The following is a 17,778-nucleotide window of genomic DNA, read 5'->3' as shown; positions in this document are numbered from 1 at the left end:
AACATGCGATACTCCAAGTTGGCAATGGATCACCATTTACAATACACAAATTTAAGAACAAGCAAATCTGACCTCTTGCATCTTGTGTCTCCAAACCATGAGAAGACACTCTTCTGGTTCAAAAAAGCAATGACTGACACATTCTGATTAAGAAATTTAGCCATCTCCAAACATGCCAGCATTTCAGTAGAAGTGGATTAATCATATCAAGTAATTTCATTGAATGATGGATGCGAAACTAATTTATATATTTTGAAATTGTACAAATAAAAATTTTGACAAAGCATATTAAGACATTATAATTGATACATGAACACGACTATTGAAAAATTGAAGCACCTCCATGGAGTTTTGGCACAGCTGCATCAGTTTTCCTCATGTGGAAGATGTTACATTCTCATTAAGGTTCTAAGCCAAAAAGTGCAACGTACATACATTAATCATAAGATGCAGAATTAGGTCTGCTGAAACTCAAGTTGAGGTTTGAACGCTTCTGTATTCTGTGTTGATCTATGCAATATGATTCAGTCAAAAAATAGGGTTTAAATATACAGACTCAAAAAGAATGGCTGATATTCTTTATTTTTACTTATGAGAAGAAAAAACCATGGAGCCTCTAAGAAAGAACATGTTACTTTAAACATAAGATCCTCCTGAATGCCTCCTATAAAAGGAGCAATTGCAACCTTCGATGTAACTCCTCTCTCTCGGTACAATTCGTGGCTAGCTTTAAAAAAATTGCTTTGCCATCACCTTTCCTTCCTCCCTACAATTCCCAATTCTATTACAAGAAATTGCTTTGTCATCCATCATGCCAATCTTATTCCAGCTTTGATCAAATCACATAGCAAGTGATACAACTTCTAACTGGTAAAACAATCCCAGTTGAGAATTGTCTTACATAAATATGATATCCATCATGCAGCTTCACTTCAGGGTGCATGTACATTTTAATAACAATGCAACCAGGTAACTAAATATCAATAACTTCTCGTGTTGCCCGCTACACATATACTCTGCTCTGAGATTAAAGCAGAGATCTTCTGTTCAAACCATAATCGCCCAATCACCACCCTCAACATGTAAGTATGAACTTTTGGAGAAGCATATAACAATTTGACAGTATCATGCCTGATACCAATCAGCTTTATCAAAATTAATTATCTGTTGCCTCATAGAAAAGGACTTGCGGTTGTAGATGACCCCTTCGGCATGTGTCGATTACCTCATCCCATCCACCCACCACCTGCATTTAGTGTTCATTTCAAATAGTCAGAAATAATATTTTACAGGAATAACCACCCTTCCCTCTCATTTTCTATTTGTGTACTAATGATGTTACCTTGACAGTCCTGTCATCATACATGACCCATCTTGCATGCTCGAAGCTATAAGCAAAGCAATGATAATGCTGACCATAATAACAAACCTGCCAATGAAATTTAGCATTAAGTAAGCTAGAATAAAATTATTATTTTTTATGATCCTAGCAATGAAAATTTCTCATTCAATTTGCAACATCCACCGATAATAGTACCCCATACTTCAATAGAATCAATACACTTTATAGTGACTATATTGCCAACTCCTATGCGAACAAATTACTACGTTAAAGATTGTAGTTTGTCAAATGTCAGTCTAGCTAACCACAGACTCTAGATCATACCTTGCTTCTAACAGACTATTTAATCTGATGATGATGCCAATTAGGCACTGAGACATTCAAACAAACAAGGTTGTGAAACAATATAAATTGGTTGGATTTAAAAATTAGTTTCACAGCTTCACCTTTTCAAAACATATCAGGAAACACCTAGAAAAATAAATTGGTGCTTTTGTTTAGAAAATATATTGTATTTGCTTTATCTCGCATTCAAGTGTGCACTGGCTTGCTCTTATATTTGTATTTACAGGTTTTTTCTCACATCCAGTAACCTGTCTTTAAAATTACTTGAACACATGCAATAGAAAATGAAACTTACTGACAAAAAAAACAAGTAAAGACAAAAATTTCAAAAAAAAAAAGGCCAAAAACCATTCCCTAGATAATTTTGTGTAGCAATAGAAAAATTAAGAGCACATTGTGCAAGATATTAAATTTTCTTGCACAAATAAAATAAATTAAGGGGTAAAACTACCATACAAGAAGTAAAATGGAAAACTTGAGCACAGTAATTCCATTAAGGATCAAACTTTCCTATCTTGAAATGAAGATTGTAGGTGAACTCCTGTTTGAATAAAGCTAAGTTGCCGATTCGGGTTCCAGAACCCAGTTGGCTGGTTCAGTAAAATTTTGTAAAGGGATTTGGATTCGTTAGTACAAAAACAATGTAAAACTTATATATATAATAATAATAATAATAATATATTATATTATACAATATTATATAAAAATATATTATATATATATATATATATATATATATATATATATAATAGTATATTATTATATTATAAATATAGTATATAATAATATATCTATTATATAATATATTATAAATATAATATAATATAATATATAATAATTATAAATATATTATATTATATTATATTATATTATATTATATTATATATCAATGAATTTCAATTTATAAAAGACCTTATAATTAATAAACCCGTATAGCTACTTTGACCACTGCTGAGATACTTTGACCAAGAGATGCCGCAAATACAGAGACAGAAGCAGGCAGCAGCTGAGACAGACATGAAATGTCAGCAGGAGGAGGCTGAGGAGCTGGAGTTGCCAAACAGAACTTAATACCGAACACGAACCACAAACCACGAACCTTATTTAGGCAATACAGGGGCCTATATAGCCAAACCCGGTAACTTAGGAATAAAGGCTAGAATTTAATGATGAATTTGAGCCTGCAAAGCCAGGGAAGTGAGTTTGCCCAGAAATACCCTTACCACAACCATTTGGCAAGAAAAATTATAGGAGATAGTTGTGAGTATCAAGGCACCCAAAACATAATTGCATCAGATAGCAAGTTGTCTGGATATCATTTTGACACACAATACAAATTAGGCTGGATATAGCAGAATGTACTTCCAGAATTAGGGGGGCATATATAGCAAAAAAATTTAAATAATAGACATTTTTAAAATACCCTAAGAAAAAATAAGAATGTTTTGCATCAATTCAAATACATTAAGGGAAAAAACTCACATCCTGTAGTCAAAGACAAGGAATAGAAGATAGGGAGATAGGGCATAATTGTGGTGTTCCCTGTCAAACATTAAAGACAATAAACGACACGATTCAAAGGATGGAAAAGGAGAACAGTCTGGCCATCCATCAATGCATTCAATCACAGTATGCTGCAGGAGACAGGAAAGGGGACATTTGAGCCATAAAGTAGGAATAGTGACCCTGTCCTGAGCAGAAAAATGGTAGGTGAACAATCAAAATGGCACACAAAACCCAATCCTTCAGGAGGAGAGGAGGGAGAGAGAAAGATTAGATGGAGGAGAAGTTAGGCACAAAATGGATTTGTGGAAAAGGCTTCAAAAACATTCAGACAAATGCAATGGACACATGGAAAGCTATATTCCACAACCTTTGCTAGCAATCTCCTTGCTTACATTTAAATGAAAGCTTTTACAAGCATTAAGGCAGAAAAAGAAGAGGGAGATGGGACATGAGGGAGAAATTTTGTCAGACGTAAAGGAGAAGAATGTAGAGAATGCTGAGAGTGAGGAAGAGGTAAGAGAGGAGAGAAGGGCGTGGTAAGGGCATATTCGCAGGTGTGGAAGAGGCAATTTTCACAACCTTGCTCATATCCTCCTTTCCTGCACTAAAAAGGAACTATCGAACAAGATATGGGCATCCATCAAAGCAGAAAAGAAGGATGAAATTCCCCTGATAAGGCAGAGTGTTTCTGTTTGGGGTTCCAAAGGCGACAAGTTGATCAAAGAAAGATGTCTGGATGAGGAAAAGGTGGTAAAGGGCTTGGGCAGGGAGGTGTGAAGAGGCACACGATGGTCCTGTACGATAGCAATCAAGTTATTACCAAGCTTGTTATCAGGAATTTGGCCAGAACAAGAAGTGTCAAATGCATCAGCTGGCATCAAATGCATCATCGGCCTCATCTATGAAGAGATGTGGAGTATGTCCAAGATCTTCATGGAGAATGTGATATGAGATGTCATCACATACAGTAACCATGCTCTCCATAAGACCATCACTGCCATGCATGCTGTCTACACTCTCGAGAGACAGGGAAGGACTCTCTGTGGCTTCGGTGGTTAAATGGCAAGCAGATAGTATGTTTAGAACGATAATCAGAGGCAAAACAAGAGGCAATATCATATTCCAAAACCTCAATCAATATTATTTCCTTTCCAAAACATATTTTATTTGGAATTATCTACTCAGTTAAAGCCAAGGTAATCAACCTAGATTGACTCTTTCTCATGATTATCATTGATATTGTGGAGGTGTTTGGGCTTACCCTGGCTAATTACATTTGTTTGAGAGCTTTTGGGACCCTTGCTATAAACCACCTCAACTTACTTTGTAAATGAGGCCTTTTTTCTTTGAGACATTTTAACAAACATTCTTGACACCCTGTAAATTTATCAACACATTGTTGTTCAATGATTCGATAGGGGAATCTTAACCTTGAGCTAACCATAAATACAAAAAGGTGGGATATTACGTTCTCATGAATGGATTTCTCACATCATAGTTAAGGATAAATTATTTATTTGCTCCAAGTAGTTCATAACATTATGTTTTACTCCATTACCTTAGTGATGACCCATATCCTAGACATCCTAAAGATAGCCATATAATATGGTTAGGGGATTGTCTCCTTGAAATCTATATTTCTAGTAAGGTCTATATCATAGAACAAGCCAATAGATTTAGTAAGAAGGCATGGTATAACTATACGCAAATCCCACACTTTATGAATGTAAGTTTCAGAATCATAGACAAAGTCTTGAATAAATTATGATATTTATAAGGAAACGCTTTTGTAAATTCAGAGAAAGGGTTTATAAACTTGTATTGTTTCACTATCATGATATTAATTCTCTGATAAATTGTACACCCAATTTATGTTTAAGAAAACGGACACGATACATATATTCCCTTCTTTGGCTACATCGATTCGGCTTACATAACACATGCTTTAAGTCACCTTATTTAGTAAAGAATAATCCTATACTAGTACATTGCATGTTTATTTGAGATATGGGGAGAATGTTGAAAAATTGATTGCTCAAAATAATCAGATTAATTATTCAACGATATACAACCATTTATAAAGAGTTTACAAGACGACATTCTAAATTAAGAACTAGTCGTTTAACTGAAAACTAAAAAGCTAAATAATAAAAAGCTAACTATGCGTCTTTAATAAAGAAGCAATAGTTTCACTTCACACACTAAAAAAGCTAAATGAGTCAACTAAAAAGCTAAATAGCTAAATAAGTCGACAACTAAGATGACCACTAAGAATAGAAGATGACCATTATAGAATAGATATTAATATTATTTTAACAAATGTCACTATGAGGTATCAGAATGTATGGGGTACTATACTTTAGAATTTAAAATATGTTGAGATATCTTAGTATATAATTTGTAGTATAACAACTGGATATGTATACAGTGGACTTGTCTCATAGGAAGTATGCTAAACTATATGTTAGCAATAGTAGGATGCACCTACATTTTGATCATATTAGGTCACTTATGAGTCATTGAGGCCATAATTAATAAAAATGGCACGGTAAAAACATTATCTAGACCATGAACTGGATAAGACCTAAGAAACCAGATTCTCCTGGGCAGGCTTGGATTCGGGTACTGGTTCGCTTCTAGTCCTAGTTCGAACCTGGTCCTCCGTGGATTCCCCCCGGGTTCCACAGAGGACCCAGCCGCCTGGGTGGAACCTGGAGGGAATCCACCGAGGACCCGCGCGGACCAAGGCCCGTGGATTCCCAAAAATGCAGAGCCATTACTGCAAAATCATTAATTCTGGTGAAAAGAATTTGAAATTTGTTTGCAGTAATGCAGTATGTAAGGCAGCTTATGGCTCTTCACACACATGTAGCAAGGTTGAAGTATAATGATCGTTAGTTATATCATAATATAACATTTATCTACAACTCTTAAGAATGTGATTCAAAGATGCCTACATACTGCATTACTGCAAACAATGTTCAAATTCTTTTCACCAGAATAAAGTAACCAATGACTATAATAGACATATGGCAAGATTATATTATAATGACTATGGAGTTATTTACCAGGCTTTCCAAATCTTAAGAATGTTTTAAAAGATTGTCTGCATATGTCACTACAGGCCACCACTGCTCTATGTAACCTCAAAATTTAGGAGAAATTTCAAATACATGAAAATACTTCTTTATCAAAATTAGCAGGTTTAAGGCTTTGGTACATTAGATCCAAAATCATTAATATATACTGCATTAAGGGTTTATAATATATGTATATATATATATATATATATATATATATATATTGCCAATTCCGGGATACCGTACCCGTACCCATACCCAGATCAGTAACTTAGGATAAGAATTATTCAATTGCACCATAACATAAATAAGATCTAATGGTTAAAAATATTATTATTTACATTATTAAAGGTAAATATTCATATGATGATATAAAGAATTACCCATTGGTTTCAAGTATGACTCAAATTTTGATTACCCTCAAAGCAAGTTTGTAACCATTGCCAGTAAAGTGACAAGTATAATTATTCATTTTAAATAATCTGAGTAACGTCTTGTTACTCTATAGAGCGAAATCGACATGCAATTAAACTAGTTTGAGAGGTGGTAATTCATTTCTTTGCATTCCACACTCTAATAGGATGGAATGCTCTTGAGTACCTGTTGACGTGTATTTTGTACACTATCAAACACAGAATAAAATACCCAAGGGTACCTTATCCTCTCTTGAGTAAAGCCTCTGAATGCTGAAGATATCGCGAAAGGATCAATCAGGGTGACTTCAAGGTTCTTCGTTGTAGGATCTCTACGTGTGGATAAGCACCAGCGGTCCTTTTAAATGTTGTTTCTTCAAGGGGTCTTACGCACTTTGAAAGCTGGTCCGTGTTGCTCTCACTCGACTGCAGGAACAGGATTTTTCCTAATACTAACAAATTCTCAAAAAAGATCAAAAGATAGGGGTTTTCAAGAGATGAATTCTAATCTAATCCTAAGAATGACTCAATGTAAGCTAGACTTGGTAAGATTCTACCAATCTCAGTATTGCCAAGGAATTACAACTCTACTGGAATTGATGCGATCTTCTAAGGTGATTAATGATTTTCAAATCATCAAGGATTATAGATACTATCATAAAGATACATATCAATATCTCAATAATGATTGAATGTTCAAGCAATCTCAATATCTCCAGTTGACCACACAAGGCGTCCTTACAATCAGTAAGAAGCTAGTGGTTTGGATACGAATCTCACCAAAGATCAAGCACAACACTTAGTCCTTCAAACTTAAATACTACTTCGACTGAGAATGATTCAAGAAGATAAACAACCATGAAGATAGCCACAAGTATTGCAATAAAACACCATAACTTCAATATTTTATTGATCTCAAAGCCAAATGGACAACAATTGTTCAAAATTCTTTCTTCACTACTCAATCTTGCTACACAATAACTTTCTCTCTAAGCTCCTCTAATTTTTAATATCTTCTTCTAATTTTCTAATCTGATCTAATTGACAAAATGAAAATGAGTGAGGGTATATATAGCATCCTCAATTACAATGAACGGCCCAGATCGAAAGAAGATCAATGGCTGAGATTTTGACACCTAAACCCTAATTAGGGTTTATTACAAAAAGTTCCCCTTTTAGATGAACATTATTAAATGCATAGCCAAATATTTAATTGGCACAAAAGTCGAGGAAACATAGACCAATGATAATTAAGATGCCACATCATCCTATAACAACCTTTCTTCTAGAACCTTGTTCCCTTTCCTATGCTCTTTCTTAGCATATCCAACGAATCTGGACACAATCCCTTCAATCTCAGCAATGGGAATCTCGGGAAGATTCTTCATTCGTTCCTCCAAGTGAATGACCTGATCAAAAGCAGTGAGAAGAGCCGTTTCCCATCCAGGTTCGAGTTCTTTGATCTTCTCAATCAGGAGCATGGTAGTGAACATCAAGTCCCGTTGCTCATCTGTGATGACATTCTCCTCTTTGCAAAAGATGACCTTGACTCTATCCTCCAACTCTTGGATGTCCACATCTGTCTCAATCTCGATCCGTCGGCCAAGGATGGTACACAATACTTCAAAGACTTTATCCTGAATTGGATGGATGACACCTTCAACTTGACTGCATTTGGTGTTGATGTCTTCAAAAAGGACCTCTTTCATCTGGAGCAGAGCTGACCACTGTAGCAGGTTATGAGTTCCCCCATCCATTATCTTTTCTTGTGCTAGGATCTGCCTTGGCGTTTGCCTTATTACTTGCAGGACAGGAATGATAACATCTCTAGTATGAGCGAAAGCGGCTACAGTTATCAATAGATTATGGATAATCTCAAGGACCTGGATAGCTCGATGAATTGTCTTCATCATCCTTGTTACAAATTCAACGGCTACCGTGTGGGATTTATCAATCCAGGAACTCATAAGTTGAACCAAGCTTTTGACCCTTTCTGCTTCGCCAACTGATTCAAGAGGAAGTGCTTGCACAAGAGATACTGTTGGATCCTGACGTCTCAAGGGCTGATTGAGATGACTAAAGTAGCCTCTCCAAGCACCAACCTCTCTCTCAAGCTTCATATTCTTTTCCACCTCTTCCTTGAGTCTGTCCTTAAGTGCTTCAAACGAATTGGTTGCCTCATCCATTGCCTGTTCAATAGTGAGTGGACCAAGCTCAAATGTTTCTATGTCATACTCATTTGCAAGAATTTCACCTCCATACTTGTCCACCACTGGTGTAGCTATTTGCAATTTCCTTGATCCTGCTTCATCTCTTATCACCTTGGACATCCTGGTGGCCTTCTTCTTTTCCGTTATCTCTTGAGAATCCTATAAGGCTCTCCAAATCAATTACATTCTCTTCTTCTTCAATCACAATCACCTTTGTCAGTCTCTCTTTCAACCAATCCGGGATGGCAGATCTTGTTTCTCTAACTTGTATTTCTTTAGGCAGGGGTTCATCTTCTCGGAGAGGAGATGTCGCTTCATCATCATTTCCCTGATCTTCTTGTAGCTCATTAATTCGAGGAGATTGACTTGATGAATGTTGAGGTGTCTGTCCCTGGTCTGGTTTATCATTTTGTACCATGGATTCCATAGATTCATCAACCTCAGGTACCATCTTCCCTTGACCTTCAGCTTGACTTGCCTTCTTTCCATGTCGAGAAGATGTGCTTGATGGGCGATCTCGATTGGCCTCTTGCTTCTTCTTGGAAGATTCTCTTTTCTCAGGTCTTTCTTTCCTCTTTGCACCTCTAGGATGAGAAGTGTCCTCACTTACGCTTGCTTCCCTTCTTCTGGTCTTGCCTCCAAAGTAAAAGTCATTGGTACATTCTGCTCTCTCAACTTCTGATGTTGTACATCCACCCATCTGCGAGTACATGATAAAACCGGAGCCATCAAAGCTCTCAAGTCACAAATCTTAGGCTCGCTCCAATCTATCTTCACTCTTTTATCTTCTTTGTCATAGGACGACTGGAGGTATCTACCATTGTCCTGGGCCTGATCGGCTACTCTGTAAACCTTGCATTTCCTGATGAAATCTAAAGGTAATCTGGAATGCATCTTTCTTTTAACTTCTAAATCACTTGAGAGATTCATCCAAAAGTCTTCCACCTGAAACTCATGTCTGTACTTCCTAGCAACTGTCTCCTCCATATAACCATAAGGATCAAAATTCTCCCACGGGGCAAAGAAGGTGAATGAATACAAGGCTAATTCCTTCTCTGCATCCTTCGAAGCTTGAGTATTAGGACATACCTCAACTGAATTCCCCAATATGATAGGTACGGGAACTCCATTTCCATGCTTGTGTCTGGATACCTTTGCACAAGCTGCCAACTGTCTGGTTACCTTAAGTAGCACTATCATGTTTGTCGGATATCTCGGCAACATGTAGGGAGGTGAAGGATACCCATGAACTCTGATGTATGTAAACTTTTGAAACTGGATGAACCATGCACCATACTTCTTCACAAGCTCTTGTGCATCCAGAGATAATCGATTGTGAATCCCGCCTTGCAATATCCTAGTGATGTTCATCGTGAAGGTATAATTGACTAACTTGTAGTCACTTCTAGGCGGATGATCTAGATGAACATAAGAGTCACAAACTCTCACTTCTCCGGGTCCTCTTCCGATCACTCCTCTGTGAGGTAGCCCTGCATACTCGAAACTCCTGATCAAGGCGTATATAACATATGAGCTCATATGAAATGATTTGGTAGGCCTTAGTCTTCTCAACTGCACATCCAGGCTATTGCTAATAATTCTAGCCCAATGAATCATTCCTTTTCCTTGGACTATCACTTGAATGAAGAAGAAAATCCACTTTTCGAAGTAGAAGGCTTGAGGAGCCCCTGTGACTCGATTGAGTAATGTTATCAAATCTCTGTACTCCTCCTAGAAGTCGATCCTATGTGGTGTGTTGGGAATCTTGTTCAAGCGAGGACGACTTTTGAGCAACCAATTCTTGTTGATGAGGTTCAGACAGGTGTCAGGATCATCTTCATACATTGACTTGGCTCCTTCTAAACTTTTGTAAATCATATCTTTATGCTCTGGAAGATGAAGAGCCTCACTTATAGCCTCCTCTGAAAGGTAAGCTAAGGTGTTCCCTTCCTTGGATACGATCGATCTTGATTGTGAGTCATAATGGCGGGCACACTCGATCATCAGCTCATGACACTGGACTGCTGGAGGGAAACCTGCCGCCTTGATGATGCCACTTTCAATTATCTTCTTCGCAACAGGCGATGGCTTGTCAATGTAGGGGACCTCTCGAAACTTCTTCACATTGAAGTTTCCCAAGTTGGTATCTCCGATATTACTCCATTTGGACACGATCCTGGTCTCCAATTCGTCGTTCTTCTGATCTTCTCTGATGAGAGCTGGACGACTAGTGGATGCTCCTGCCTTTGAAGTCGCCATCTTGACACCTACACAACATTTCACAATTAGTAATATATCTTGAAATGTAGAAATATAGACTTAAAAGGAAGATTTAAGATTTTAATTAGGAAACTTCATGATAAATCTTGAGTTATCATTTCCTAATGGTGTTAAGATGATTTCGCCATACCTCCTCTTGAGTATTAAACTCTAAGAAATGATGCAAAAATAGATGAATTTCGCTAGGCAAAGTGTAGATCAAAGCCTTCTCTTGAATGAATTGCGCCTCCTCTAGTTTGGAAAAGAATAAACTCCACCTCCTTCTAGTCTTCAATACTTGAAAGAAATTCGCTCCAAGCAAACTAGATTTCGCACCTCCAATTAGCTCTCCAATTTCGCACTTAAGGCAATGATTGAATGATTTGAAATGTGAAAAAACTCCTCCCATATATAGAGCGCTCACCCCTTTGCTCCCTCTAGGCCGACTTGGCAAAAAGGAGGTAAAAAATAAATAAAATTCCAAAAAAGGGGGGCCGACTTGGCAAAATAAATCAAAATAGTGCCTTGAGCGCTTTGTATTTAATTTTAATTTAATAAAAATTAATTTTAAATGCCTTCAAAATAGAAGTTCGATTTTCTAAGGCTTAAAATCAATTTATTAAATGCCAAAATGCCTTTAATTTAATGCTAATTTAATTTTAATTTTCCAAATGCCTCAAAATTAGCAATTTTGGCGATCTAATGCAAATTGGAGAATGTTAATTTTTAAAACAAGGTTTGATTAAACTCCATGATGATTTCACCCTGGACCCTCTCTGAGGGTCAGGAGCGATTTTTGAATTTTAGCCTTGAATACTTCGCATCTTGACTTCAAAATCTCCTGGAGGGTAAATTGATATCCAGTTAACGTGTTGCACTTCAAATTTGGCATTTTGTGTGAGGAAAAATAGGTGGAAATGTCAATTTCGCTCTGGACCCTCAGCAAGGGTCAGGAGCGATTTTTCATTTTCTACTCAAGATTAGCATTTTTCAACATCCAAAACCTCTTCAAGACATTTCAACTAGGCCTTCTCACTGACTTGCAAACTTAGCATTATCAAATTTTGGAGAAAAGGTGTGATTTTGAGGTTTTTCGCCCTAGACCCTCAGCAAGGGTCAGGAGCGATTTTTCATTTTTTGACTAAAAGATCTTCATTTCCTCATCAAAACACCTCTCCATCAAGCTAGATCGTGTTAATGCCTTCAAAATAAGCAATAAAATCCTCTTTCAAGGTTTTCGCCCTGGACCCTCTCTGAGGGTCAGGAGCGATTTTTGCAAATTGGGCTTAATTCTCTATCATTTTTCATTGAAACTTCATTCGTCATTAAGCAACATCCTTCCTTTATCCACTCCATCCAAATTTGCTTCGTTGTTGTAAGGAAAAACGAGGATTTTCATCATTTTCGCTCTGGGCCCTCTCTGAGGGTCGGGAGCGATTTTTCACTTTGTGACCAAAATCATCAAGTTTCTAAGGCAAAACAATATTCATCATGTTTTTGTAGGTCTCTTCACCTTAGCCAAACCTTGCCTTAGCACCCTTTTGAAGAAAACATGCAGTTTTTGTGATTTTCGCCTTGGACCCTCAGGAAGGGTCAAGAGCGACTTTTTGGTTTTAGGCATATTTCTCCATCCTTTGGACTCCAAATTGCTTCTAAGGCATAAAACATCATCTCCTCTTCCTATCCACACAAGATTTTGTCTCAATTCCTCAAACAAAGGAGAGAATCCTGGAAAATCGCTATGGGCCCTCTCTGATGGTCAGGAGCGATTTTTGTAATTGCCTTCAAAATACTAACTCTCAACAATCTCTTTTCACTTCAAGGCAATTTAAACATCATTTCGAGCTTATGTCTAGACTTGTCTTTTCTCAAACTTGGATGAAAAAATCATATCTTAGGTTTTTCGCCCAGGGCCCTCTCTGAGGGTCAGGAGCGATTTTTTGATTTTGGGTTGATTTCCTCTTTTGTTGATCATCCAAATTATATTCAACAGGTAGAACATGCTTTCCTTCATCCCTTCCAATCATAAAAATCACTTTGATCTTGCAAGAATAGTGCACTTTTGAAAATCTCGCTCTGGACCCTCTCTGAGGGTCAGGAGCGATTTTTGCTACCTAGACCAAAATGCTTCACTTTTCATCTCAAAATTTCTTTGCTAAAGAAGATGTCATCTTGTTTCATGCTATGAATAAGTTCTCATGTCCAAGAAAGGTCAAAAAATGTGCACACAAAGAAAATCGCTCTAGACCCTCTCTGAGGGTCAAGAGCGACTTTACCTTTCCTGGGCAAAACTCCTTCATCTCATCCTCTTTAATCGAGTCTGGATACTTTATCATGCTCACTTCATCCTCCACCATGCCTTTGACATCTCAAATCGACCAAATAAGGCTAGCAATGACCCCTATAAGATTTTTCGCTCTGGGCCCTCTCTGAGGGTCAAGAGCGATTTTTCTGTTTTCAACAAGGTCCTTCATCATTTCAAGTCAAAACTTCTTCAGGTGGCTGGAGAAAGTCATTTATTTTCCATTCATGATCAAAACTTGGCCTCTTTCCATTGCAAAATGAAGGAAATCAAAATTTCACCCTGGGCCCTCAACAAGGGTCAGGAGCGATTTTTCCTTTAGTCTCCAAAATTCATCAGTTTTCTTGCCTTCAAACCTTCAATTGCCTTTAGTGACGTTCAATCATCCTTCCGGGAGACCCTGCACAAAACACATTAGAAAAGTCAGTGACAAATATGACTTAAACAATATTTTTGCCCTGGACCCTCAGCAAGGGTCAGGAGCGACTTTACCCTCTTTGGCCAAACTGCTTCAAATTTAAGTCTCAAACCACTTCACAAGGCAAAGTCAGGTCATTTTCAAGGCCAGGAACTAGTTAGCAAGTCCATCAAAAATAAGAAATTGCACTTAGGATAAAATTCGCTCTGGAGCAATTTCTCTGTTTCAGGCATCATCTTACTTCAAAAAATTGATCAAAACTCGCCCAGGCAAGAACACACAATTTCTCCTTCAAAAATGCTAACACTTAGTCAAAATTGGATTTCACCTTAAAAACCCCTATTAGACCTAACCTAAGACCTATTTGACTCCCCTGAAAGACTTACCTTATTTCAATCCTCTCAATTCTTCGAGAGGACACTTAACAATTCCCCAAAATTTGACTGGACTTAGCTTGAACGACACCAAAAAGGAACCCCTAAGGTTTAGCCCTAGCCCAGACATACCACTCACTCACTCAAAACCCTAAAACAGAGAGAAGAACAAGCAGAGAGAAAGCAGAAAACGAAGCGAAAAGAGGGGGTCCCCATTTTAATGGGGCGATGTGTGAAATGGTCACAACAGTACCATAACCAACCTTAAAGATTAACAAGGACAAATCCTAACAAAAAATATCTTGTCAACAATACAGTAATATGGCACTAATTTCTTTGAGGGTTGTCATTTCATGCCTAAATGAATGAGATAGCAAACCATACCTACTAGAGTTTGTGTAAAGGTAATTTATCATTTCTGCGCATTATATCCATTAACCCAATTAAACTTTGGAGCTTTGAATAATTGTTGAATTATGAATAATAAAGGTGGTGAGCTCTAATCAAAGATCCTAATGTCCTTGGATGAAGATGTCACAATTTAGGCTTACTAAATTGGGAATAGTATGAAAATTCCCTGCTTATCACTAAGCACTTTTAAATGTTGGGAATCATTTAAGAAAACTCTATTGGAATAAGATATAGTACTTAATGAAACCCTAGTTAATGAAAATTTCTGTGTAATTGTCATTTAAAAAACCTTGTGAGGAGAATTACATGTGACTTTGATCCCATTTCGAAGTGGGTATGTAGGCAGTCCTCGAGCGAAATTGCCCTTGTGACCTCAACTCCGTAGGTGGAGAGTTAGGAGGTGGGGTGAGGTGGGCAACTCCAAGGTTTGGAGTTGTTCCTAACCAGTTTGACCCTCCCTCTTTGATAGGCTTTGATTGGAAGCTGAAAGTAGTATTAGATGGTTATGAATGCATTAAGAAAACTTGATAACATGTATTTAATATATAATGTGCTTCTGAATAGTAAGGTGAACAAAGGGAATGGATTTGACTATTGGTAGTGGGTACATTTTGAGTAGAGGCCATCTCTTGTTGGTTCTAGGTGATTATTTTGTGTTGCGAAAATTAACCTCAAATCTATAGGCTAATAAATTAGTCGTTTGTGATCTACTTATTCCTAATTAGGAATCTCTTTTCCAACTATAGTGCTAAGCAGGGTACAGGTGCTAACTTTTACAGCAACAGATGGAGTAAGGACCCTAGGGACGAATAGGTAGAAGTTTTATACCTCAGATATGTAGGCTTATCCGAGGTGACTAAAAAGCTAAATAGCTGAATAAGTCGAGGTAGAAGTTTTATCCGAGGTGATCGCCAATGGATATATCCTATGACACACTCAAAGATAAGCTTATTGATGCTTGAGATTGATAGTACTCAAAGAGTGTACTATGCTAGAGGACTATTAATCATACCACTTAAATGGCCAAATGAATTCCACCAATATCATGTATGCTTTGGAGGGAGTGGCATGTATTCGATGAATAGCATGTGTTTCTCTAAAGGCTTGAAAAAATTCTGCCAAGAGCATGTGAGCCTTGGGGCCAACGACATGTCATCGATGTATGCTAGAAGGGTTGGATGGTTTTCCGCCAATGGCATGAGGGTCTTAAGGCCAACTGCTTGCCAGCGATGGACCACCTTGTTTGCTTAGCCGTTCGATTGACTACAGAGAAGAGAGTTTCTAATAAATAATAGGTATGTAATAATTGGACCAATTAAGAGCCAAAGTTTTAAGAGAGATCAAGATCTCAAACCAAAAGAGAGAATCAACTCCCTCTAACATTATAGTTGTGAACTACGAATCCCCTAATTTTCCAAAGGGGATAAGTAGGCAAGGTCATCAGTAATGAACCCTCAAGGTTAGGTCTATGTCTCAGACTAATCCTGACATCAAGAGCTTGCCATCTTTGAGTGTATGCATAAGTGGTGGCTTAGAGTTGTCACCACAATGATTGAGGAAATTATGAAATTGACACTTCTAAGCTATAACAAAGATGCTTGGTCAATTAAGTTGGTACTTGTTGAGAATTAGATAAATAAATAAAAAACAATAGCAACCAAGGGGTAGTTGTCACAAAACTCTATTTAATATTCAAACATTATATGTTATTTAATAATGTGTGTTTTTCTACCATTCATGGGCTTCCCAAATCAACTCATACTTTGATTAATCTTTCACAAGTCAAATAATTACCGCCTTAGCCTAGCATGTGGAAGTTATATTTTAATGGCACGCCTCAAGATAACCTAGGCCCTTTAGGTGTTGGTTGTGTCATCCATAATTCCTTTGGAAAAGCATTAGAGGTGGTGGCAAAAGTGCTTCATCTTATCACTAATTACGGTGCGGAGGCTGAAGCTCTAATTCTTGGCCTTCTTGACAACATTATTATCGCAGGTGGCTCAATGGTAGTCACGCCATACTTAAGAAGTCCACCCTCTACAAATTGGAAAATAATGAACAACTCGAAAGAGGCTATGATCATATCGGATAGCATTTCAAATTATTCTATTAAATATTGTTATAGGAAGGGAAATGCATTGGACTTTCTATCTAACAAAGGAATCAATCAATAGCATGTATTAATGATGGTAAATGATATGACAAGGTAGCGAAGCTGCCATTTATAATAAGTAATGATATCATGCCACATTGTCATTAACCTCGAACATTCCGACAACAAAATGCGTGTCGGTATGGTTTCAAGGCACTTACCTATATTCATTTTCTTTCAAGTGGATAATGTATTAGTCAAGGGGCGGTATTCTCTCAACTCATTCCCTCAAGGCTATTTTGGAGTACTGTTCGACGTGTCATGGAGCCCTCATTACAACTTCTCTCTACTGTGAGGCAGATGGCATTTTGTGAAGAAATCAAAGTTTCAAGATTTAGGAAGGTCTTTTTTTCGAGAAGACAAGTTCATGGAAACAATTGTGGAGGTCTGGGAAAATATTTCGTTGAGGAGGCCACCAATAACCCAAGTAAACTCTGAAAGTTCTTCTCTATTGAAATTTTACTCTTGCTAATCAGTGATAGAGCTCTCCAAGGCTTTGGGCAGATATTACAACTTAGTTAAATTCAGGGCAGGTTTGGACAAGGAGATTGATAAAGCTTTGGAGGAGAGATATAATGTCCCTATTTTGAAATAGAATTTAATGGTAAATATTAATAATAAAATTAGCATTTAAAAGAAAAAAAAAATTCAAATGAAAATATAAAAGAATATAATTAAATATAATTAATTTAATGAATGGACAAAAGGCATGAAATGATAAGTTGTGACTCTCCCAAAAACAAGGTATAAAAGGGGAGAAGAGAGCCTCATTTGAGAGGGGATAATTTGGGGAATCGGAAATGCAGATCTGATTTAATAAGAAGTGCAGATCTGATTGTGAAAGGTTGTGTCCCTTTCAAAGGGCAGAAATAATGAGTTGCACTCTTTCAAAGGGTGCTAATGGTGAAAGGGTGCGTCTCTTGCCAAGGGGCATACATGATGAAAAGGTATGACCCCTCCCTCACA

The 17,778-nt window shown here is 37.3% G+C and overlaps 1 protein-coding gene across 4 annotated transcripts in view; it reads right to left on the bottom strand.

Moving 5' to 3' along the window:
* Positions 1–302: 302 nt before the first annotated feature.
* Positions 303–17,778, bottom strand: part of LOC131066556 (uncharacterized) — a 71,563-nt gene continuing 54,087 nt past the window's right edge. For all 4 annotated transcript variants that reach the window (XM_058001350.2, XM_058001347.2, XM_058001349.2 and 1 more), the window contains 2 exons: positions 1,343–1,429; positions 303–1,246 (listed from right to left, as the gene is read on the bottom strand). In XM_058001350.2, coding sequence (XP_057857333.2) covers positions 1,157–1,246; positions 1,343–1,429 — 177 coding nt within the window. In that variant the 3' untranslated portion in view covers positions 303–1,156. The remainder of the gene's footprint in view (positions 1,247–1,342; positions 1,430–17,778) is intronic.

Source organism: Cryptomeria japonica, chromosome 5 (assembly GCF_030272615.1).
Source record: "Cryptomeria japonica chromosome 5, Sugi_1.0, whole genome shotgun sequence".
Taxonomy (NCBI): domain Eukaryota; kingdom Viridiplantae; phylum Streptophyta; class Pinopsida; order Cupressales; family Cupressaceae; genus Cryptomeria; species Cryptomeria japonica.
This window is presented reverse-complemented; position numbering and strand designations above follow the sequence as displayed.